Genomic DNA, 24,378 nt, shown 5'->3' with positions numbered 1-24,378 from the left:
TAGATCTATTTTATCTTTTATCATAACAAAGGAAAACTATAACTATCTATCTATTCTTCAACTCCATCAAAGACTCCAGAAGGATACAATATTACCTAAGTAAACAAGAAGTAAGCAACTTCCAAAACTCTAGAAATGACAGAGACATCTCGCTGCCTGGACAGTCACCCAAAGTTTTTCTGTACCATTGGGGCATATATCCTCGGCCCTCAGGCCCATAGCATCCAGCAGACTCCCCCATGAAGCAGCAAATTTCAAAGACAGTCACTTTCTTCTGTGTCCTGCAGAATGTCTCACGGACTCTTTCATGAATCAGGAACCCCGAAGAACCATCTCACCTTTAGGCAAGTTCAGCAGTCCTCTCTCTGTGGGTTCTTCCTGTCCAGTTTATGCAACAGTCCAGGCAAGAGTACTTTCTTGCCCAAATGGCTATCAAACTCCATAAGGAGCCTCTTTGATGCCCATCCTCCTCCTGAAGTAGCTGGTGATGCAGCAGACGTGTCTCACTGTCATGGAAAGCCCTAAGTTATTAAAACATTTTAAATGTCATATTCTGTAGTCTTTGAAAGATATGAAGAATGCATATCCCACTGAAATATATCTTTATACGTCTATAAAATCCAACCAACATGACCACAAGCCTGACCACTATCGATAATTATCCATTAACAACCTATATTTCCTAATTATACATTGCATTTTTAAATAAACTACACAATCACAATACCTTCATCAAGAGCAGAAATACATATACAGATAACAAGATTTATATCAATAAATGTCAAAATCTTAAATTTATATCAATAAAGCCAAATCCATACCAATGCAAATTATTCATATCTATATCACAAATATGCCCTCACACCAGTTGGTCCTGGGAGCCCCATGTCCGGACTCCTTACCAACACCAAATACTGCTTCAGACATTGTCACGGTGAGCGGTGTGAGTTGGTATCGATGCTTCTTTTAGTTGGAATATTTCCTCTTCTGTTTCAAAAAGAAAACAAGCAAAAAGCAGCTACCCTGGTCTATTCCTTCTCAATGCTGATGCTAAGTCTTTGTTAGATTCTCCCCTCTCTGGGGTTGCCAAGGCGGGTGCCCAGCAGAGCACTGAGCAACAAAACAGCTCCTCTGCCCCAGCCCAGACTAGATCTCTCCACCAAGAAGACCCATTCCCCTTCTCGGTGCTATGGGGAAAGCTGAATGGCTTGCACCTTTTCTAGTGACCTGCCCTTAGGGGATGTACAGATTAGAAGGGTAATGTGGCTGGGAAGAGTGCTCTTGTTTGTAGAAGCATGCGTTTTGTGTGTGTGTGTGTGTGTGTGTGATGACCCTTCTTTCCTGGTGACGGAGGGACAGTAGCACCCTAGTGTCCAACCCAGGGCCCTCCTGAGAGCAGCTGCTGCAGCTGCAATGACTGCAGTGGCATTCATGAACACCGGTGGCAGGCAGGTGCAGGTGAGCAAACACGGGAAAGGGGTATTAACATTATCCCAGAAGGAAGGCAGCCCTGTAGGCGAGGCAGAGATGAGGCCAGTACATCGAGACCGCTCAAGTCCAAACCCTGAGACGTTCCCTGAAAGTCCACATTCAGCCAGCAACAGAAAAGGGACAAAGGGTCAGGACAGCGGTGGTTAGAGTGGGGACGCCCACCTGAGGGCTCCACTGTCACATCACTGGATGACCCTTTCATGGGAGGACAGAACCGGCTATGTCGGAGAGCCATTGTTTAAAGCCACAGCCAATGCCACACATCAATGTTTCATGTGTTAGTTGAGCAACTGGGACTGTAAATTCTTTAAAGGTAGGAATCGTGTCACATGAGAGCCCTCCAAATGCTCCCCCAGCAGTTAGCACCGAGCTGCGCTCATGAGTTTTTAATAACACCCATGGGATCATATTCTTTTGGGTCCCACAAAAAGAACGATGAATAGTAAATGGATTTACTGGCCCATGAGCCTCTTTCACACATACTTCTTTTTGAAAAAAATATTTTTATATACTTGGAAAAATGTATATAAAAAGTGCTTTTAATTCTGTGGCCCCTGTCTTTCCTAAAATGTCAGAGTAGTAAGGAAACAGATACATTTACTCTACTTTACAGAAATGGTAATTGACGCCTAGTATGTTTAATTAACCTGCTCCTAAAGACAGACTGAACCCTGAAACACAGGTCCACTGACTCCCCGGGAACTCTGTCCCACAGCCATGTGTTCCTTGTTCTCCTTCTGGTCCCCAGTCACCTAGCCTTAACAGGTACCCCAGACACATCCTGGCTTTTGTTCTGATATTACAAACCATCAACAGAGGTCCACTTCTGACTTCAGCAGAGCCGACAGGTAACAGAATCGGATAACGGCCAGGAGTTTGTGAGCTGTGACTAGCCCATCTCTGTGTGCATGGAGGAAAGTCTGTGTACTGTTTCAGAACAGACAAAAGAACGCAGTAGGTAAGTCTCCAGGTGAGAAGGGATTCTAAACAGGTGCTTGGCATATGCTGGTGCCAGTGTAAACACACACACACATGTACACATACTGAGAGCTCACTCCAGGGGTCCGCGATAAAAAGGCAATGTTAAATTCTATTAAAATAATGTAAATAATACAAATAATAGTAAATAAATAAGGCATGTGATGCGCTGATAATATCTGACTTGGGGAGGCTGAGGCAGAGAATCTCAAGTTCAAGGACAGCCCATGCAGTGTACTGGAAACCGGCCAGCTGGAGGAAGAGACCTGTCAAGTTGTTAGACACTTGCTGCTCTAAAAGTTTTGAGAGTGAAAAATTAGAGGGGGAAGAAGGCTTTGAGGAAAAGGAACTCTTTCTTGCTGAGAGATATCAAAGCAGGATATATCCTAGAATGTCAACGCGTAAAGATTTTTACTGTATTTTGTCCTGGATCTTCTATTACTTTATTAATAGAAAATTTTAATGTCCCTAGAATCTAGTCTCCTTCCTAGCACCTAAACCTCAAAGGAAAGCTGACCACACGTGAGAAAGGAAAACGGCCTCCTTTATTATTACAGCTCAGGTAAGATCTTTATGCACGTGGCCATTGCGTAATGGGCCTTTTGTAACAATACTATTAGAAGCTAGGTGCCATTATTAGTATTTTACACAGGGGGACACCAGGCTCAGAAAGGTAATATGTTGCTTAGGATAATAACATAGGCAGTAAGTGGCAGAGGATGGAAGCAAATCCTGGTCACCTGTTTCTCAAATCTTTATCTGAAAGCTATGGTGCTAAATCCTGAGTCGTGTGGGTGTTATGTATTTATGTATGGTGGGGTTAGGGAACACACAAGCTATTTTTGTTGTCATTATCCCGGGTTTACTGAAAATACTACAGCACACCTGAAAAGATTCAAATGACTCCATGTAGTATTTTGACATTCATTCCAGCTGAGTGACCAGCAGGTAGAACAATGTGCCCAAACCCAAAAGCTCCAGGTGTCCTTTTGGTGTCAGGATCTACCTCAGTGACGGCCTGACTCAAGACTAGATCTCAGGAACATCACCACCTCCCCTTCCTCTCTTCCCTCCGGCAGTCTGATGGATCCGTGGTTCGCAAGTCTCAGAGCCAGCTGCATCAGACGCAGCACAGAGGTAGCACACTGCTGCAAACGCTGGAAGTGAGGGTGATGTCCTGGTGCAGAAGTCCAAACTGCCTGGTGTTCCTCCGGTGGCCTAGGCCACCTTCCTCCTGCTTTCCGAACAAAGGCAGCATGTGGTGGTAGGTCCCGGTAAAAGAGGGAAGAGGGAGAGATACTTTGTTTTACAAAGTTACCCACCAATGTTCTCAGAAACCAATTCACTATTACAGGATCCCAGCTGGTGTCCACAGCTGCAGAGTTTGTGGATTTAGTGGGTGACTAACAGTAACGAGAGGGGTGCTCGGGTGACCATCAATACCACCGACATACAAGACAACGAAGAGGACCCAGGAAGGAAACCTGGGAAAGCAATGCCAAGTCCAGGCGCAATCTGGACTGGGAATTGGAAATGTTAGAGGTTCTAGATCCCAGAGCTTCCGGGTTGCTCACAAAGGGCGGGTCCGGCCGTCTATGAACTTCGAGGAGTCAGAAAATGTGGAAATGTTCAAAACTTCAGGGACTTAGCCACTCGGGCAGCAGGTGACAGGGGAGGGGGGGAGTGGGAACGCACCGGAGGCACCACCGTCGCCGCCCTTCCTGGAAGGTCGTGTTTTGCACTTCCCAGTGGAGAGCGACCCACGCTCTCAAACCTAGGGTCCCCACCCACCTCCCCCGCAAGCTTTGATTGGCCCGCTTCGTCCCTAGACTAGCCAGTCAAAAGCTTGTTACCAAGGCGGAGCTTCCCCAGACCAAGCGGAGGCTGCAGCCCCAGTGTTGTTGCTGAGCAAGGAAAGCAGCTTTGCAAGCAGGTTCAGTACTTTAAATCCTAGCCAGATGCTACCGTGGGGACTGACGGAGGAGGGTGGGTGGCCGCGGGCTCCACCCTAGTTACAGAGCCTGGAGGCAGGGAACAGACACCTGCCTGCTCTCCTGCTCCAGCCTGCGCTTGCCCTCCTCCTCTCTGCTCTCCCTGGCTGGGCAGATCTGATTCAAAGCAACCGGTGGAGGGATCGCCAGGTGCCCAGCCGTTCCAGCTGAAAAACATCGTCATCGCCGCCTCACCTCTGAGCAAGACAGAACTGTCTCCATGGGGAGGTGCCGACTCCACCAACTCACAAGTTTAGGTCCCCCACCACCCGAGTATAAAATGAAGACCAAGTGACCCCTATGGGCAGGACTGGACCGGCTAAAGGCCTCAGGAAATAGGAGGCTTAAATGGCAAGACGCCTAACCAGTTAAGCTGACTATCCCATCTAAAAATCTGACTAGCAATGCCGGGGATGCTAGAAAGCAAGAGTCTGGCCCAAAGTGCCTCAAGTCCCAGGACAGACTTTTGGTTGAGCTAGTGAGGTGAAGAAGAGTGCACATGACAGGAGGGCGAAGGAACAGGATAGTCTAAGAGCAAGCTTCCAACCAGAGTGCCATCCCTAACAGGCGGAATGACCGAGACAAACCTACGCCGCTGCAAAATACTCCTTTGGGCTCACACCCAATTCCTAAATCCCTGTCTCAGGCTCTAGCCTCACCTTATATACATGCACATTGACCAAGTGATGGTAACAATATCAATATTTAATAGCAGTTATTGAGTTTAGTGTGAGCCAGCACTATTCTGGGTGCTTCATAGCTATCAGCCTATCCCCCACCAGTAGAGAAACTTTTTATCTTCAGGTCAAAACCATTGAGAAGCTGTATAACTGGTCTGCTGTCACGGCTGTAAGTGGCACAGTAGGAGGTGAATGTATGTCTTGGGGGGGGGGCTTTCAATCTTGATCTTGATCGTCACTTTGTAACCTTCCTGCCTTCTTGTAATACCAGCTCCTGGTTGGCTGAGGCAGGAGGGCCATGAATTTGAGGTCAGCTTGAGCTACTTAGTGAGACCTTGTCCCCCTTCCCTGCAGAGTAGCCTTTCCTCTAGCATTGCCAAGAAAGGTGTGACTCAGCCAGATACAGAGACTCAAGCCTTTAATCCTAGCACTCTGGAGGCAGAGGCAGACAGAGCTCGGTGAGTTTAAAGCCAGTTTGGTCTACATAGGAAGACCCAGGCCAGGACTGCACAGAGAAACTCTGTCTCAGAAAGTGGATGGGTGGGGGACTCATTCCCTATCTCTGTAGAAGTCCCTAGGAACAAGGTCCAGCCCCACTCAGAGCACTGGGAAGGAGATGGGGAGAGGACTAGAGAAAATGGGATTTTTCATATTAGTGAATTTTACCGCTATTAAAAAAGAAAGAAGAAGCCTTAAGACAATCTTGTCACCCATATGCCCTATCCTGGTCAACTGAGCCAGTTTAGAACATCCCAAGGGTCAGAAATGCCCCCCTAAACTATGCAACTTTGTTGTCTCATTGCAAAATAGGGCAGACACCAACTTGGAAGTTGAGGTGTGATAGGCAAAGGTACCAGGAGTGCCTGAGAGCTTGGCAGGCAGTCCCATTTCACAAGCCTTCTCTTTCTCCCCCTTCCCTTCTCGCGCATGCCCCTCCCTACTCCCTCCAGCCTGAACCCTTTCCCAGCTCACGGGGCACACCATCTGTCTGTCGCCCCCCTTCCTCGGGACTTAGGTTCTTTATTGAGACCTTTAAATAATTAAATGCCCCAAAGCTTCCCCTGCATTGATCCCAGCCCCAGGCCCCGGGGTGTTATTCAAAGGCCAGAAGCTGGACTGGAGAGCTGCCAACCCCACCACAGCTATTCAGCTCCCCCCACCTCCAGCTCAGCTGCCAGCCTACGGCTAATAGGGCCTTTCTCCTGTTTCTGCCCCCTCATCTGCCAAGCACAGTCCGGGGGTGGGGGTGAGGGGTAGGGAGGGAGAAGGCCATCAGGTCCACTACATGCTCACGCTCACTCGGAAAAGGACAGGACCGCAGACCCAGGGAAGGTTAGACCAGTATTACCATCCTCCCTGGAGGAACTAGGATCACTGCCACCAAAGTGAGGCTAGGAGCTGTCAATCACCTGAGCGACGAGGGGCTTGGTCAGCCTCCTCATTCATGCAAATAACCCTGGCGAGTCGCTTAAAGTTTAGTCTAGACACAAAAGAACTGTGCGCCTCCCTCTGGCTGCCCTCCCTCCCGCAGCCCCCCAGCCCAACGACAAAAGGCCGGGGCCCAGCGGTGCGTGAAGAGTGAATGGGCAAGCCCCTCCCTGGTGACGTCCCACTAGACAGATGGCAACAGTTACCCCGCACCGGTTGCGGGCTTCTTTCATCCTTCTCCCCACCCCACATAAAGGAGGAAGGCCGGGTGGCTCAGGAACTCTTCATTTTCTCCACCCTGATGGGGGCAGGGGCGACGGGGGGGGGGGGGGGGGCAAGGCCTGGAAGGTGAGAGGCAGGCTAGCTGACGCTGGCTGTTTGGCTGCCAAACAAAAAGGTTGCTGAAAGGCCTATGATGGGCCCAGCTTGCCCATCTGTGCGCCTCTGGGGAGCTCTGCCCCCACACTCCTCCTCGGCTTCTGGCCAGCCTTAAGGAGAGCCAGGGCCTCTGGGAAGAGAGGCCACGGTCTGGGGCAGCTCACTAAGCCTCAATCGTTGGGCTTTGTGTTCTCAGGCTGTCACTGCGAGAAAATCCCTTGACCTGCATTGTTTTGCCGCTTCAGAAATAGGTTAAATGGAAAACCCAAGCCCTGAGGGGCAGATGGAGTTAACTAACAGTGTGGTGTTGGGAATGGTCTAGAAGGCCAAGAGTGGAAGGCTTCCTTCTCAGCTCGCCCTCTGCTTGCGGCATGATTCTAGACCAGTCATCATGAGGCTGTCTGAGTTGCAGCTTCCTCTGTACCCCGGGGTATCAACACCCACTCTGATACCTCAAGCTACGGGAATACGGTCTTTGCTCTCATTGTCCACACACTCGTGCTATCCTGGGACAGGTATGGCACTTTCAATAGTTTTCAGAATCCTTCCCTGGTCATTTTGCGAAGTGACCGAGATGGCAGAGTGGAAAGGTGATGGGAACACCTTGGAGAGAGCACAGGTAGAGCCAGCGCCTCACACCAGGCTCCTGAATTCCGCCTTTGTCTGCCTTCAGACGTTAGTCCAGCATGGTCAGTGGTGCCAAGAGCTTGCCTAACACAGGCAAGACCCTAGGTTCCATCCCCCAAACCAAAACTCAATAACGACCACAATGAGACGAAACTGTTCCAAATCAAAGGGGTGCGAGTTATCATCTCGATACCCATGAGCTCCTCTGAGCTAGCACTCGGTCCCTCTCTTCTGCCCACACTGACCACCCATCGTTTGCTTTGACCACAGTGGAGGTGTCTAAGCAAGTTTGGGTTTCTAGTCTTGGCATTCAGACAGTGAAGATGTGTTTCCTGTGAAGGTGCTTCTCATGACATCTCTTTCCCAACCCTGCTCAAGCTAACCTCGCCCGACCCTGATCATCCCCTGGTCCAGCAATGAAGGCAGCACTTAGAGTCATCGTACTATGCTGAAGCCGGAAGAGTCAGTGTCTTGGGTCCGGTACTTTTATGTGTATCCCGCCACCTCCTTCTGACTGGCAACATCCTGAGGACCAGTTCTTCTGTTCTCTCTCCCTGCCAACCCCAAATTGTGCAAAGATCCATCTCTGCCCTTAAGAGGCTCTTATCCAGTGACACTCTTTGTCTGCTAACGGACTGAAACTCGAAACCATATATATGGTCCTTCAAGTTGTCATGCGCACCCAGCCCTGTGTGGACCCTGGGCTCTGGCAGTAACCCTCCTCAACCTTCAAATTCACAGAACACCGTGACCTTAATAAGCACATTGACACCCTGCTGAACCCTTCTGGCTATCTCTGCATCTTGTCTTAGGACAGAGGCAGCGCTCTCTTTCCCCCCTGAGAGGTACCAACAGGAAAGCCTATTAGCCAAGCTGTGACTATGACAGGGAGGCTATTTGCCTTTTGTAAAAACAAGAGAAGCCACCGGGCCCTAAGCCTCCACCCTGAGGAGATAGGTAAGAAAGGAAGTGGGTCACAATGAACACAGGAGCTTCTGTGTTTTGCATTAGGACCGGGAAGTCAGGAGCTGAAATTCCTGATTGCGGTGAAGCAATCAATCTGTCCAGCTGAAGCTGACTGGTCTGTGTTAAATGAGGATTTTTCCAACCAGAATGATTCAAAGGGCAAAGGAGAGACTCTCTGACAAGCCTAGAACAGGCACCCTGCTGGCCACAGTCCTTGCTTCAGCACCACGCTCTGCCCTGTGTTCCACACAGACACTGTGGAAGGTATTGAGCAATGTCAGAGCTGATCTCATGAACCTTCTGTTCGGGCTAAATTAGGACAGATAAACAAAGACAACTTTATGGAGAACATGTCTACATCTGCACACCATACACGCAAGCACACTCACTCATACACAAGCACGCACTACCACTTCCAAAGACGTGGCCAAGGGAGGAAACAATGGATTTTGACTGTAAGAACCTGACAAGGCCAGGCATGGTGGCACACGCCTGTGGTCCAAGCAGGGTGGCACACGCCTGTGACCCCAGCACGGTGGCACACGCCTGTGACCCCAGCATGGTGGCACACGCCTGTGACCCTAGCACAGTGGCACATGCCTGTGATTCCAGCACTCGGGAGGCAGAGACAGGGGGATCTCTGTGAGTTCGAGGCCAGCCTGATCTACAGAGCGAATCCCAGGACAGCCAGGGCTACACAGAGAAACCCTGTCTCAAAAGATTCACCCCCCCCCCAAGCAAACAACAAATAAACTAACAAAATGTCTCAAGAGTCCAGGATAGAGGAAGGCGGTAGAGCTTGCTAGTGTCCAGGAGGCCCCAGGTTCAATCCCCAGCAACAAGATAAACATCACTAAAGAAATGGTAGCAATTTTACAAGAAGAAGCAGTCTGAGCCTGGGCATAACTGATATGTACGATTTGGATTCCAGACTGCTTCCCTTGTGTGCACTACCTGCAGAGAGTATACTCCGCTGTGGGGTAAAGGTCCCTGCCATCCAGACCTGAAGGCTAAGAGTGGGCGGCAGGGAGAAACGGGAGAAAGCCTGGACTCAGTGTGGCTTCACTAATGATGATTAGAGGCTTCATTTTAATCTCCTTATCCTCCTGCTCTCTGTCTCTTGTCTTTCCTCCCCCTCCTCTCCCTTGTTTGCTGCTTCTGTTTATTTAGGTAGTCCTGTACTTCCTAGTGCTGTGCCCATGGACAGTTTGCTCGAGCTGAGCCTCTGTCTCTGGTTGTCACATACGATGCCAGTCCCACAGAGTCACTCCGAGGATTTAATGAGATGTGTATCTCACTTCTGTCATGTGCTGCTTTGGTTTCTGGGGTTATGTTTTCAAGCACGGTACTATTGCTGAGGACCTACTAAGTGCCAGGCCCTTGGCAAGCACTACAGACACAACAGGGCATCCATAGCCCTGGTCTCTCGGATTTAACAGCCCAGCCGGATCCGAGGCAGAAGTGAAACTATCATGAGGTTATGTGTATCATTTCAGCTCAAAGCGCTTCCCTGCCTGCCTGAGTGAGTGGCTGGGGAGAAACCCAGCTGTGGCTGGGATATGAGGTTTGGAATTGAAGTAGGCAAGTGTTTAGGTATTTCAAGGCATGAACTAAGGATATTGAGACTTTGCCAGGATCTCCTGCAGGCGACTCCATCCTTTTCACGTCAGAAGGATGAGGAGGGTGACCTGGTGTTTATTAAGTCAAATCCCTGTTTTCTTATACCAGGATTTGACTTAATAAATGTTATGGTCCTTGGGGGTAACCCCCACTTTAGGCCCTGATCCCTCCTTTCCCTCTAGAGAGGAAAATTGGGGATCAGACCTGTGAACACGATTCTTACAAAATGTTCCCTCCCTCCCGAGTGACTCACCAGCAACCCTGCCCTGGTCTTCCTTCTTACCCATCACTGTTTACATGCTCTCTGAAAGTCAGGTGCCAAGAGGCAGCTGCTGTTTGTGGTCTGTTCTCCCCAGATACAGCAACACGGGCCTCCTACGCTGGGCTGCCATTGGCTAACAAGAAACCAGACCAGACTCCCTCCCCACTCCAGCCAGGAAATAGAGCGGGTACAGGAAACACCTGGAGGAGAGGGCAGCTGGCAAGGGAGTACGCCCAAGAGAGAAAAGGGTTTGGGGATGTAGGGCTGGGGGAGGGGCCCAGTGCTTAATGGTGCTGCTCTTGGCATCCGCCAGCTGCTGAGAACTGACAGCTGAACAGCACCCTACCCCCACCTTTACACACACACACACACACACACGGGCACCAGCTTTCATAGTACCAGGACAAGAACAATCATACAGAAAGACTCCTTGGAGGGCTTTTCATGGCTTCTGATTTTGACCCTCTTTAAGCCAGAGGTCCAAGCATGAAAACAGAGCCCCTGAGGAAGGAATGAGCCCACGTTCTATGTATGAAAGCTCCTTCAGGAGAGCATGTCCACATATTCGTGGGCTCCTCCGTCCAGATTCCCAGCACTATTTGCTCATTCGCTACTTGTTATCTCAAGCTGTGGTTCGGGACTGAGCAATCTGAACTGAAACAATCAAAGGAAGCTCTGCCATCATTGTCCACCCAGAAGATGTTGGCTCGAGTGAGACTGTGCACCCTGTGTGCACAGGTAGGCGGACTCAGCTTGTGGAGCTCCTTGCCTTTTTTAGAAAAATTTCCCAAAGGGAAAAATGTCTCTTTTAGCCCCAGAATGGGAAGACAGGAGGACAGGAGCAGGCCCTGCACCTGCCTGTGGGCATGAGTGGTCATTCTGATCTTTTCATTCCACTGCCAGTGTGCTGAGGCCTGCTCTGTACAAAGTGTTGGACCAGCACACAAGGGAGAATAGAAAATAAAAGACTATGGCTCCTGTCGTGGAGAAGCCTGTGGTGACAGTTGGAGAAAGGACCCAAATTTGTAGATCTGCCATACATCGGCACAAAACAATATAAGAAGTGTTACCAGAAGCTGGGGTGTAGCTCAGGTGGTAGAGGACTCAACGGGTCGACGCTCAATTGGCAGCATGAACGAAGCCCTTGGCTTACTCCCCAGCACATCAGCTAGGAATGGTGGTGCACACATGGAATCTCACCCTCAGAAAGTAGAGGCAAGAAAAGAAGTTCCAAGTCATCGCTAGCTACATATTGAATTCAAGGCTAGGCAGGGCAACATGAGACTGTCTCAAAAAAAAAAAAAAAAGAAAGTGCGGACTAATTGCATTTAAGTTCAAACAGCAATGGGATGTGTATGCATCATAAAGGCCTGGAGCAAGGCGGTGTTCTGAGAGTTGGACATCTTTCCTGAGCCCTGAGCTAAGGACACATATACAGCAGACGGTGGAGTTCTTCAGGGCAGGTAACAGAAGAGGCAGTAGAGGGAAAAACAAGCACTCTGCTTTAAGACCATGCCCATCCTCCCCTTCTGGTCACGAGGGCTTTGCTTTCTTCCTCTGTGGTCAAGGTCACTGTATCTCAGAGAGCTGGGGACCACACCACGGCATTGCAAGATATCAGACCAAGTGCCTGGGTATACAGGGCAGGTGCCCAGACTCCAAAAGAAAGAACTCCTGTGCCACACAAACACGGGCAAAGGAAAAAGGACTCGCACTCAGGGCTTTAGTGCAGAGGTTCTCAACCTGTGGGCTACGGCCCATTCGGCAAACCTCTATCTCCAGAAATATTTACAATTCAAAACAGTGGCAAAACTAGTTATGAAGTAGCAACAAAAATAATTTTATGGCTGGGGGGTCAGCACAACATGAGGGACTGAATTAAAGGGCTGCAGCATTAGGAAGGTTGAGGACCCCTGCTCTGGAGAAACAAAAACAGGAAAAGATGTGACAAGGGGAAGGGTCCTGGCCTTGGGTTTGCTGCCATCTCACAGGTTTAGAATGGCAAAGAAAGGTAACAGGGAAAAATGACACAGTGAGAGAGAATCTGGGCTTGTCCCAAGATGCTGGCAGGGCAGGAAGTGGGGCACAGGAACCCCAGCAGAGGCTGCCAGGGTGCTTGGGGGCAACAGGGCAAGATTTGGACTCTGTGCTGTCAGAAAATGCGACAGGTTTCAGAGATTCCCCCATTCCATCTGGAAACAACCGGGATTGTGAGAGTGGCTTACACAGTGAGTTGCCTTAAAATTGAGAAAGCCGAGACCCACAGCAGGGAAGGCACGAGATGCGGGTGCCAAAGACCTCACCATCACTGCCATTTCCTACCAGCCCAGCAGAGAGGCCTCTCGTTTCTCTGGAGCTATTCCCAGGACCTAGCAGCTAGTCCAGACCAGCTGTGGAGAGGAGACTGTTGGGGATTGAATAGGGTGCTGCAGCTATTCAGAGTCCTTCCCCGGAGCCGCCTAGCCTTCTCTCCTGGTGATTACTGTGTGGATGTACTTAGGGAGTTAATGGATAACTAAGGCTTATTATGATGTGTCAGTAATAGGCTCTTAAGTCCCAAGAGACAGCGAGATTCAAAGCCCTAAATTTTCTTAATAAGATGTGGTCACAGGCTCCCAGTGAGTTCCAGATATTTTGAGCCAAAACGTACTAATAATGACCAATCCTGAATGGGCTTCATTTTCTTTTTTAAAAATCATCTCTGATCTAAATTATTTTCATCTGCCTTCCTCCACTCTGGTCACCTACAACTTTCTCTCCCCGGACCAGTATTCACCGGCACCTGTGAAGGGCCAGACACAGCCGTCAGGCAAGGACCTGGATGTGTTCTTGCTTCCCGCAGATTCCAAGTTACAAGGGCCAGTGGTAAGAAGTGAGCCTCCTGAGAACCCAGAGGAAAGCTGTATATCCTACTAAGGAGATGTCATAGAGAAATTGTCTGAGGTGTGAGTTCACCAGGAATCAGTGGTGGACAGAAGAAGATGGCGCACTCCTTGGGCAAAGATCCAGAGGCCACAGTCCCTTACACAGGTGAATGGGCACCGGGTAAACATGGAAGAAGCTGCTTCCCACGTCCTGGGGGAAGCAAAGGTATGCCCCTGTGTGTCTTTAGCTCCATTAGGAAGGAGTCAGAGGTGCCTCTCTGGAGATCAGGACCTATCAGTCTACCGGTAATGTCCTCAACACAGAACCTTCCTCCTCCTGTGAGGGCTGGAGAAGGAACCCCCACCTCTTCATTTCTGGATGCATCAGAAGTCATACCCCAAGGTCCTACGCATATATATATTGTCAAAAAAGCAAAACAAGCAAACAAAAAAACCATGGACTGAATGGGATGTAACTTAGATGAGAGAGTGCTTGGTTAGCATGAACAAAGCCCTGGGTCTAATCCCAGCCTGTGTTTATAATCCCAGTACTTAAGAGACACAGATGGGAGCATCTGGAGTTCACGTTCACCCTTGGGTACATAGCCGATTCCAGGCCAGCCAGAGATACCTGAGACTCTGTCTCAAACAAACAAACAAACAAACAAACAACAAAGCCACAGTATCTTGTGTCATGGTCTCTTTTGCATGATGACAGTGGACTAGAGCCAAGGCCTGGAGGCCCTTTTCTAACAAGGCTGGGGCTCACTCTGCAGGCTCGCTCCAGCCTCTACCCAGCTGTCCTCACTCATATACTGCCTGATGCCCATCAGAGTTTAAACACCCTCTCCCCGAGTGCTGGTAAATAAAGCAGCACTTATTCAACCCACCCAGCTGTTACTGCCTCTTATCTGATGTACTCCAGACAGGCTGTCCGGCTCAGTGGACAAGGGTTGAGCTAAGGCCCGCCCTTGTTTGTGGGAATGAGGGTGGTAAGTGGTAGGGCTGGGTTTCTGCTGGGAAAAAAAAAATAACTTGGAACTTTTGATAGCCAGGCTATCAAAGCAGGGGAAGGGCCACTCATCCAGGGCACAGTCCTGCTAGAGATCATTATCCCAAGGCTTGGCAGCCTCTCAGACTGAACAGAAATGGTTTCTCTGCCAACTCTGCAAAAGACATAGTAAGGAAACAAAGACAGAGAGCTCAGGCTTGCACGGCTCACCTTCCCCATTTATTTCCTTTCTGGGAAGGGAGAGCATGTGGGGGTGAGTGCACAGACAGGGAAAGCTGCTATTGGAGAACCTCTTCCCCACCCACTCTGTGTGTGAATTAGCACGTAGCTGGTTTGATGTGAATCCACAAGCCACAGAGCCAGCCAACCTGGTCAGGGGCCCGGTGAGTAGCAAGAGCACCGTGCTTTTTCCAGGAAAATGGCAGAGGTCATCCAATCAGTGTGCCTACTTTCGAGTTACCCTTGCCAGGGTTCTATAAGTAGGTGGACTTTCACACAAAGGCTGAGGGAAAGGCCGCAGGATTGTATTAACTGCAACCACACCTGAAGATACTAGCAGACTGTATTACTTTATTTGACACTGACCTCAAGATCAATTCAGGGCCCTTGAGAGATGAGATTAACTTCCATCAGCAATGGGAATTCTTATTCACTGAGTCTAAGCAACTGGTAGGTCAAATGCCATCTTTGTGACTTGTTGAAATGGGCTGCATTTGAAACCCCACTCCAAACCTGGGGAAACTAAGCCATGCTGGCCACTTGCCCCAGGCTGCCCAGTCAGTGGCCAGGGAGTAGACCTGAAATAGACTCCCCTGGCTCTTATGTCTTCATTCTCAATTCCATGCATGTCCCCCTCATTGTCTTTGGGGACGGGAACCTTAGCAGGCAGCAGTGTGATGCAAGCTAGAGACGAACCCCTGACTTCATTCCCACCTTAGTGACCTTTCAGTTCAGCTAGTTGAAAAGAATGTTGGTAATGTTCTCATGTGAACTCCAGTGTCTGCCAAGGTGGCAAGGATGGTTTAGAATGAGAAAAGAACAGGGGCATTTAGGGACATTTAATCCAATATATGTATATATATATATAGATAGATAGATAGATAGATAGATAGATAGATAGATAGATAGATAGATAGATATAGATATAGATATATATTCTCCCCTCCTCCCTCTCCTCTCCCCTCTCCATCTCTTTCTTTCTGAGACAGAAGCTTACTCTGTAGTCCAGGCTAGCCTCATGGTTATCCTTCTGCCTCAGCCTTCCAAGAGCTAGGATTATAACATAATTCACCATATTCAGCTCACTCTGCTAGGTTCTAAGACAAGAAAAACTGAATGAATTTTCCAAACTTAGCAAGTTACTTGCAGAAAAGAATTATAGACCATATATTTTCCCTCTCAACCACAAACTCTATTGCAAAAATTTCATGAGGTCAGGAATGCTGGTGCTGACCTGGGAACCAGGACTCTTGAGTCCTCAGTATCCTTTCTCACCAAAAGCTACAGGAACCAGTGCCAGACCCACAGAAGTGGTTTCTTCCTCCTGGGGCTTGTTTTTGGCAGCTTCAAGGCCTCCTCCACCCAAACCTTATCAGAAGCCAGCGCCTTGCCCAGACTCTCTGGGGAGGGACATTATCATCCCCAAACAGCTGACCATACACAGGACTCTAGGCTGCCTTGGTTTACCGAGTTGCAGGGAAGCTGAAAGCCTAGTTTTAGGTCCCAGGAAAAGCAACTACCTGTTACTCCATTCAGAGCCCCGAGACACCCAGCAGCAAGTAGGTGTTCTCTGCTCCTACTGATACTGGTCAGGTCCAAAAGAAGTACCACCTTCCTGGATCACAGAGCCCTCTTATATAAATGGAGTGGCCATTAGTAGCCTACCAAGAACCAAAAGCAACCCTAAGATCAATCTGCCATGCTGTGTTTTTCCTGACAAAGGTGGGGTTGACCTGTCCTGTTGGCCTCCAGACAACCTTCCCTGGATGTCATTAAGTCTTCCACTAAATGATGAAATGTCCCTTAGGATCGGGGCCTTTTAGGAAGCAAGAAGATAGACACAGACTTTGAGTTGAATAGTTCAAAAGAATAGAACGCCAAAGATGAGCAGACATTCCTGGACCCTAACCCTGTCCTTGCATCTGAATAGAGAGGAACAAATGAAGGACATTCCTGTGGTACCCCGGACATTAGCGGGCTCCAGTATCCATCCTTAACACAGACGCACTGACTGCCCCTGCCCAGGCCCTGACTCCCTTTCTCTCCTCACACATAGGCTATAAGCACCCAGTTTTCCTGCCTAACTCTGACCAAGAACACTCAGGACAAGCTGCATGTTTGTGTACAAAATTGTGGAGTAGGAAATGAGATGAGTATGCTTAAAAATTTAGAACAGCTCACTTTGGGCCAAGAAAAACATCCAATGTGGGTCAAAAATGTGCTTGTAGCCTTAGTGGGGAGCTGAGTCTTTATCAAAATTCTGGGAAAGACCCCCCAAACCAAGCATGACAACTTATTATTCTTGCATAGATCTCTCCATGAGGTCAAAAGTAGTTTACAAGAGTAACAAGTCATGGGTTCTCTCACCATGGGCTCTCAGGAAAACTGCTTTCCAGTTTATACCAGTGGCATTAAGCTATGTGTGGTTCCCGGTAGACAGATCCTGGAATCCAACTGTTCCTGTCTAACAAGGCAAGAATGGCAGTTCCTAAATAACAGCCAAGGTGACAAGGCATTAGTAGGAAATGGCAGACAGTCTTGCCTTAACCTGTGACAAGGGTCATCCTCTGCTCGCCACTGGAATTCTGTGAGAAACAGTGTGTTTTAATTATTTTTCAGTCATTGATGATACAGTCAGGTCACCAGGCATCTGCAAGGGGATTGGTTCCAAGACCATTGTAGATACTCAAGTCTCCTCTATAAAATAACTTAGCAGTTTTATCTGAGTATCCTCCCACACAGTTTAAATTAGAAGATTGTCTGCAATGCCTAATACATTGGAAATGTTCAACTATACTGTTTCTGGAATGGCCAGGGAAATTCTGTACCTTGGTACAGATGCTGCCACTATGGGCCTGAGGCCACAGCATATGAATGGATATGCTCAAATTGGACCCCACGGACGACCTGTGGGTGCCAGGAGGAACATCAAGTGTGCTCTCGTGTGACTGCAGTCACATCACATGGGCTGGTGTGTTTAGTGTGGGACATATCAACATTTTGTTTTTTGGAACTTCCTGAATTGTTTTCCTGTATAATTTCTAGCCATGGCTGGCTGCTCCCACAGCCGTGGACACAGAAGGCCAGCTCCACACACGAGCTGAATGGCCATGGATGGAAGTATGGACTAGGCTGCCGAATGTTCAGACAGCATATTTTTAGAGACCCGTGAGAATAATCAGAAAAGTAGGGAGTAGGGGGAATGCACGGGAATGACATCACCACACACCTAGGTTATCTTCTGTAACATCTGCATGCTACAGACGGACCCAGGGCAACTGATGAATACCACAAAACACAAAGAAAGGGTTTGGATTTGAGAGGGAAATGCCCGTCAGCAGTATGGAATGTTACCTTCTCTACACCACACATAATCTGCTACATTTTTATTAAAAACAAAAGTGTACATATGTCCATAAAGCTGTACAGTCCTCCATATAAAAACGCTATTATACAATTAAGTAACCTTTGTCTTCTCTGTCAGAATAGCTTACAAATGTGCCACTATTACTTATTTTTTACTTAATAAGAGAGACAGGCCTGCTCAACAGTCCAGCTCTGGGGGTTTTGTCATTTTTAAAGTGAACGTCGACAAGAAAGAACAGATCTCAGCATGAGACCAGGTGGCTGCTTCTAAGAAGGCAGGGACCTGTTTGTGGACAAGACACGAGAACCATCTGCAGCAATTCACAGCTTTGTTTAAACCCACAGCTTTCGGGGCTGTGGGCCCAGAGTTAACTTTAAAGCAAGAGATGAAGCCGCCTGGGAAGGCCGTGCAAAGCTGGGAGTGCCAGAGCAGGCTGGGCAGAGTGTTTGGTAAATAGCACCTTTGAGTAGAAACTGAGGAGTTAAGAAACCCAGGAAACGGGATGCTATGGCAGTGGAGAGAAATGGGGCAGGGGCGGCCTCGTTAAGGAGAAGGTGACCAGCTGGCTCTAACTCTGTCCTTCAGTTTGAGAGACTCGAGGCCTTCTGAGGCCCCCTCAGCACTGTCACCAAACCTGAAGGAAAGCCATTCTTCCAAAAATTTCCCCAACCCAGAACAGTAAATATTGCACAATCTACAGACAAATTTGGATTTTACAGACAACCTCCCCCAAAGGTGCTCTGAGCACCAAGGAGATAAAGCAGTGCCCAAATTGTGGCTTAGTGGCAGCCTTCCAAGAATACCAGGTAGTCCTGTAGGGCACAGGCACTCTCTGCAGCCCAGGAAGATGGCTCTCGGCAAGGCCCACCACCAGCCAGAACCCCTAGGAGAACGGGAAAAGCAGGCCCCTAACACCCACCAGGGCACCAGGAGGGGCTGGGAGGCCCAGTCTGAGTTTCCTGGGACTATTGCACAGTGATTGCGAACTCCTGTCCTAGGAAATAGTGCCCTCCGGGACCCAACCACACAAAAGAGGGGAAAGGGGGAGCGCAAGCAAGAGAGTCTTGAAGGGAAGGCAGTGAGAAAGGACCTGCAGTTCCCTGGAGCTTTGAACCACCTCTCAAAGGATAATGGTAGCAGCATTCGGACTTTCACGTGGTTCCCAAAAGGAAGGTTTAGGAAAAAATGAGGGGGGAGAAACCCTCTTTGGGTCCCAAAATTCCATTGCAAATCACCCCTAAATTATTTGCCACGCATGCATACGAAGCAGCAGAGTGCAGAGCCAAGGTTTTGTGCCGTTCCCCTCCATCTATACCCAAAGTCTCTGCGCACCTGCCTGACATCCCACCCTCCAAAAGTGGTCACAGATTCCTGGCTGGGAAACAACCTTTCCAGGCTCCTGAGGATAGACTCAGAAACAAGACAAGACTTCAAGAAAACCTGCTTAGAACAGAAGGAACAAGGAGAGGTCTTTCACTCCACCCAGGGTCTCAGCAGAAAAACAAAAGATTAGGCAATGTAGTATTATTTAAGACCAGGCTTGAATGCCCCTGAGTAAGAGAGGAACCAGGTAGACAGGCATCCCAGCTGGGACGGTAACCCAGGGCAGAGCCTGACCCCTCTCATTCACAGTTGCTAACCTTGCTTGCTCCCTTTTACCACCTCCTGGGGGATCAGCCAAGAATCCCCCTTTACCTTGGCTAGGTCAACCCCAAAACCACTCCCCTAGGCAAACACTGGCTCACAGATTCAATAACAGTTCTTTCCAAAGGCACCTGGGGAGGCCACTTCCAAGCAGCTCCCTTTAAGGATTTTTTTCTTTTTAAAAAAAAAAAATCTTTTGGTTTTTTTTTTCTCTGCTTTTCTTAAAAAAAAAATAATAACATGTATAAATAGCTCTTCATTTAAAAATACAGTTCCCCAGGTTGAGGTATTCGGTGGCCTGTTGTCACGGCAGCATGAGTACAGTAGAGTGCCCGGGCAGAGTGGCTCCTTAGCTCGACACAGCCATCACATAGTTCTTCGAGGGGCTGCTCCGGCCCAGCATCATTTGGTTCTTGCAAGTGAGGAGTCCATAGGAGGCAGCCACGGGGGCCTCCTCATACAGGACACAGATGGAACCATCCTCCCCGATGCGATAGGACACTTCATAGGGATCGACCCACAGGGTCAGCTCACTGGGCAGCAGCCGGTGTAGCTGGGGCTGGCTGAGTCCAATCTGGCTGGCCACCTTGCTAATGATGGGGTCCATCTTGTGGTTGATGCGGATGCAGCGGTAGCCAGAGCCTTTGGAGGGTTTCTCTGGAAACCAGTGGTGTTTGTAATGATCTGTATAGGAAGAACGAGAGGGAGATGCCTGGTTAGAAAACATTGTCTCTGATGTTTACCACAAGCAGAGGATGAGGGTAGAGGGCCGGGAGAGGGGGAGGGGCTCAGCGACAGTATTTCAGAGCCTCTCCTTAAACTCCCCCTGCCACTTAGACCCCTGGGTCCTTCCCAAGTGCGTGCGCACTGAAAGGCAGCCAGAGCTTTCAGGTAGGTAATCTCCCGGTGGTCAGGGATATTTCTGGCACAATTCAGCTTAAGGAAGAAAGGACTAGTATGAACAGGCAGGGCCTCTTAAGACCCAAACACTGAAATTTCAAAGTTCAGTAAGCGGCCAACGTTTGTGGGTGTCCAGCAAGCCACCAGGCCTCCCATCCCTCCCCCAGCAGAAGAGTTATGAGACCTTTCGCAAAGGTAAGGGAAGAAAAACGGTTTTGTTTTGATGAAACAGCTGTTGGTTCTCAGATCTGTGCCAACATGTTGAGAGACGGCTATCGCTGCCCAAGGCAACCAGCTGTAACAGCTGGGGACAGAGGCGAAAGGGCTGCTTATCACTCCTCTACCTTCTTGCCTCATGCCCTGCCTTCATAACACCCCCCCACCCCCACTCAGCAGGCTAGGCTACTGGGCTTTTTTCTGTACTACAATAGGTGGCAGATGGCGAAGAGGGACCAAAAGAAAAAAATACAAAGGGGGCCCAGATTACAACTTCCAGCGGGTAAACAAGCGGCAGAATGGTCCCCGCACAATAGTAGGCACAGGGCTACAACAACAGTGACTGGGACTCGAGTTGTTGAAAGTTCAGTTGCGCATAAAGTCGCATAGCTTGGCCGGGTTCGTGGCCCACAGCATCCCTCGAGGGTCTGGGGGTCTCCAAGATTCAGAGAAGGAAGTGAGTTCGGACTCTGAGCGCAGACACTGACTGGCTTTTCCCATGGTGTTCTTAGGGCCTCGGAATGTACTCAAGGAGAAGGGTCAGCACCCTGGGAGCGAGGCGGGGACTGGAGGGCGGGGAGGCGGAGACCTAAACCAAGGGACAGAGGACCACAGACGTCCTCGGAGATTAGGGCAAGGTTTCTCTGAGGCTCGGAGCTGCTCACATAGGGGGTCTCTGTCCCAGAAACAGCGGGGAAAGACATCCCAGGCAAGGAGGGGCCGCGCCCCGTTGGCTTTGGGACCCCGACGAGTGCTCACCAGTCAAAGCATCCTGGAGCGCCCTGCTGAACACCTTGAGTCTTTGCTCGCTCACGCAGCCCCGCGTCCTCAGGAGACTGGAGAGGAAGCCGACGGCGGCGGCGATCTCGGGGAGCATGTCGGTCCTCTTCCCGTGGCTCATGTCGGGCGGCTGAGGAAATAGCTGTATTATTAAGACAAGGGTGGTCCAGCTGCCGCTCGGGCTCTGCCCGGACTTTCCCCGGGCTGCGCCTTTCATACCGCTCGCGGAGGCGGGGAGCCGCAGGAGGCGCCCATTGGCCGAGGCTGGCGGATGGGGGCGTGTTCCCCCGCTGCCCCACCTCCCTCTCCTCCGCCCTCGCTCGCCCCCGCCCTCCCGCTGGTCCGCTCGCCCGCGCCTCCCGGGCGCTGAGGTCATCGCTCACTGACGTCAGTATTGGGAACCAGCGCAGGACTCCTGAGCGGTGGGAGGCGGGCGGGAGAGGGCCTAGGACTGGGCAGAGGAAGCGCACTAAATCGGGCATGCCCGAACGTCGCCTCTGCATAGTGCCAAGGCAGCGGTTGCCTGACACCTCCTCCAGGGTGCCCTCGCCGATGCTACTTCTCCCACGCTTCCCGATACAGACACCCTGGCGCCTGGTCATCTCTGCCATTCTTCTCCCAGCTGGTCGGAACCGGCTCCTCATGTTTTCGGCAATGGGGATTGTATTCTATTTGCTTCCATAATAATTCCACCTCCCCCAACAATTCTGCTCTTCCTCTTCAGCAATTGCCTAAAAGCAATCAACTCTCACTGTTCAGTGTCGCGGTGGGAAGAATGTTGAGGAGAGACTTTTCTGCCCCAAGTTCTCACTTTCCTTTAAATGCCTTTTTCAAAAAAACAGTCTGGTGTGAACTGTTTGTTTTCCTTCAACTCCCTGTTCCTCCCTCTTCACTGGTTCATCTTCCTTCCTCTTTGTGGACTGAGACTTTTGTAAACACTAGCTCCCCAGGAGAAAGGCTTCGAAGCTGGCTTGTCTACACTCAGGGCCCCGAAGGACTGCTTCCAGGAAGCTAGGCAGACTACTGAATGGGCAACTTGTCACCCACACCTCCGAGCTCAGCGCGGGGTCTGGCCTGCAACAAGCCCGTGTTTGTTAAATGAACCATGACTTGTGTAAAATCTGGGTTTGTTTTTCGTTTTTGAGTACTAAGCCACCTTCCAGAAGCAGCACCCGACATTCTTCACTACCTGCCCCCTGCCAGAGACACTAGCTTCCCTGCCTGGGCCCTCTGTGCCGTCCCTCCCGGGTCCCACTTCCCTTTTATGTCCACTCTCTATCCGCAGCTGTCCTTTCGCTATTTATTTTTCTTTAGTGATTTCCACATCCACTTCCGTCCTCTTCACGCTCCATACTTCTTCCCTGTGGATGTCTAGATGTTTAGGCTCCTCTAAAGTCACCTCCCTCCATCGTCCCCTCCGTCCCTTAAAGCTACTGATCGCTGCCCCTCAAACACAGAGATTAGCTACCTCGGACTGATGACTTCTTACCCTGATAATCACGGTGGGTTTTTTTCCAGTTCCACCCAAATGACCTTCCTGGTCCTTTTCCTAAGGTATCTGAGCTGCTTGTTCTTCCCTTGTTCAGAACGTGAGACCACTCCTCCACTTGCTAGACTGGACATTCCATCATTTTGGACGACCTGCCTTTGCAGGTTTCTACCACTTTGTGCTATAGGGTCCCTTTTCTCACTGTCCCCTAAATAACATGGCAGCTCTGCTATCATGGCCTTCCAACAGTTTTCCCGTTATTCATAGCTCCATCACCGGGTCCTCACCTCACACATCCCTACCCCGGGTGCACCATGGCTCGTGTCTTTAACCTCACTACTGCTTGGCCACCAGTTCATACTCCCCAGATTCCTGAAATGTCACCTTGAAAATACAGGCTCACCATCCTCCCAATGCTAAACTGATGTTGCTCATACGGTCCCTTAGCTCATCTCAAACTGGAAAGCCTCCTGCCTCAGCCTCACAAGCAAGATCCCCCTCCCCTGGCCCAACACCTGTGACCTAGTTCCTTGGAAGCAGGCTACTGTGTTTGTATGCTTCCCGTTAACGGGATAGCTCACATTTCATATGCCCTTCCCTTCTGTTTCATCGGATGAATCGAGTGCCTGAGACTCTAGTGCTTTGGGATATATGTATCCCGTGGAGAGCTGCTTCAGTGCTCCTCCTCAGGGTCTGGGTGTGCATGGAGGAGATTATTACTTCTTCTTAATGAGGGGAATTCTTAGTTTTTAACTAGGAACCGGGCTGACCTTGGGAAAAGATAACCTAGATGCACTGAGCCAAAGAGTCCAGGTGTCACTGACCAAGGCTAGCCAGCAAGGAAGTCAGCAGAATAGGTCAAAAGCACACAGGCCTGTCCTGACTTGCCCAGTGCCTGCATCTGACATTCTTACCAGTGCCTATCAGTGCCTCTGGCTTGGGTCTGGTGTTCTGACATCCTATAAGCAAACTGGTGGGAAAAGCTCCCTGCAAACCAAAACATCAGCTTTGTTTTTCTTTAGGAAACCAAACTGGCTCTTCTGTAAATGTTCACATCTCCCTGCAGGCTATGCAGCGACCTCGCAGTAGAGCCAGGACAGGGCATAACTCGCAGGCTGCAAATGTGGTTCTCTTTTCATTAGATCCCCCACTCCCTGGGCTGCTGCTGCTCTGGCTACAGGGCACACAGGGCCCACAGGGCCCACAGAGCAATCAGTCTTGACAGTGATGCCATGATTATAGATTAAGAGCCCAGATGTGAAGATGGGAGGCAGGAAGGAAAGGCAGCTCCAACCCTGAAATCAATTCTAAGGCTAGGTATGGTAGCAAACACCTTTAATCATGGTACTCAGAGAGGCAGAGGCCAGCCTGGTCTACCTACGGAGTTCCAGGTCAGTCAGAGATACACAGTAAGACCCTGTTGCAAAGTAAACAATTCTAGAAACTAAATCCTGACTTGAGGACGA

At 49.7% G+C, this 24,378-nt stretch overlaps 1 protein-coding gene across 1 annotated transcript; it reads right to left on the bottom strand.

The window, feature by feature from the left end:
* Nucleotides 1–19,751: 19,751 nt before the first annotated feature.
* Nucleotides 19,752–21,623, bottom strand: Btg2 (BTG anti-proliferation factor 2). The gene is made up of 2 exons (XM_057769885.1): nucleotides 21,403–21,623; nucleotides 19,752–20,211 (listed from the first exon to the last, which is right to left on the bottom strand). The coding sequence occupies exons 1-2, from the start codon at nucleotides 21,542–21,544 to the stop codon at nucleotides 19,877–19,879; spliced, it is 477 nt and encodes a 158-aa protein (XP_057625868.1). The 5' UTR covers nucleotides 21,545–21,623; the 3' UTR covers nucleotides 19,752–19,876.
* Nucleotides 21,624–24,378: the final 2,755 nt, after the last annotated feature.

This window comes from Chionomys nivalis, chromosome 5 (assembly GCF_950005125.1).
Source record: "Chionomys nivalis chromosome 5, mChiNiv1.1, whole genome shotgun sequence".
Taxonomy (NCBI): Eukaryota; Metazoa; Chordata; class Mammalia; order Rodentia; family Cricetidae; genus Chionomys; species Chionomys nivalis.
Note: the sequence above shows the minus strand (reverse complement) of the source record. Positions and strands in the feature narration are given on the sequence as shown.

Coding starts and splice junctions, on each gene's coding strand:
- Btg2 (XM_057769885.1), bottom strand. CDS start 21,544: ATGAGCCACGGGAAGAGGACCGACATGCTCCCCGAGATCGCCGCCGCC. Junction 20,212..21,402: donor GCTCCAGGATGCTTTGACTG/GTGAGCACTCGT, acceptor CTTCCTATACAG/ATCATTACAAACACCACTGG.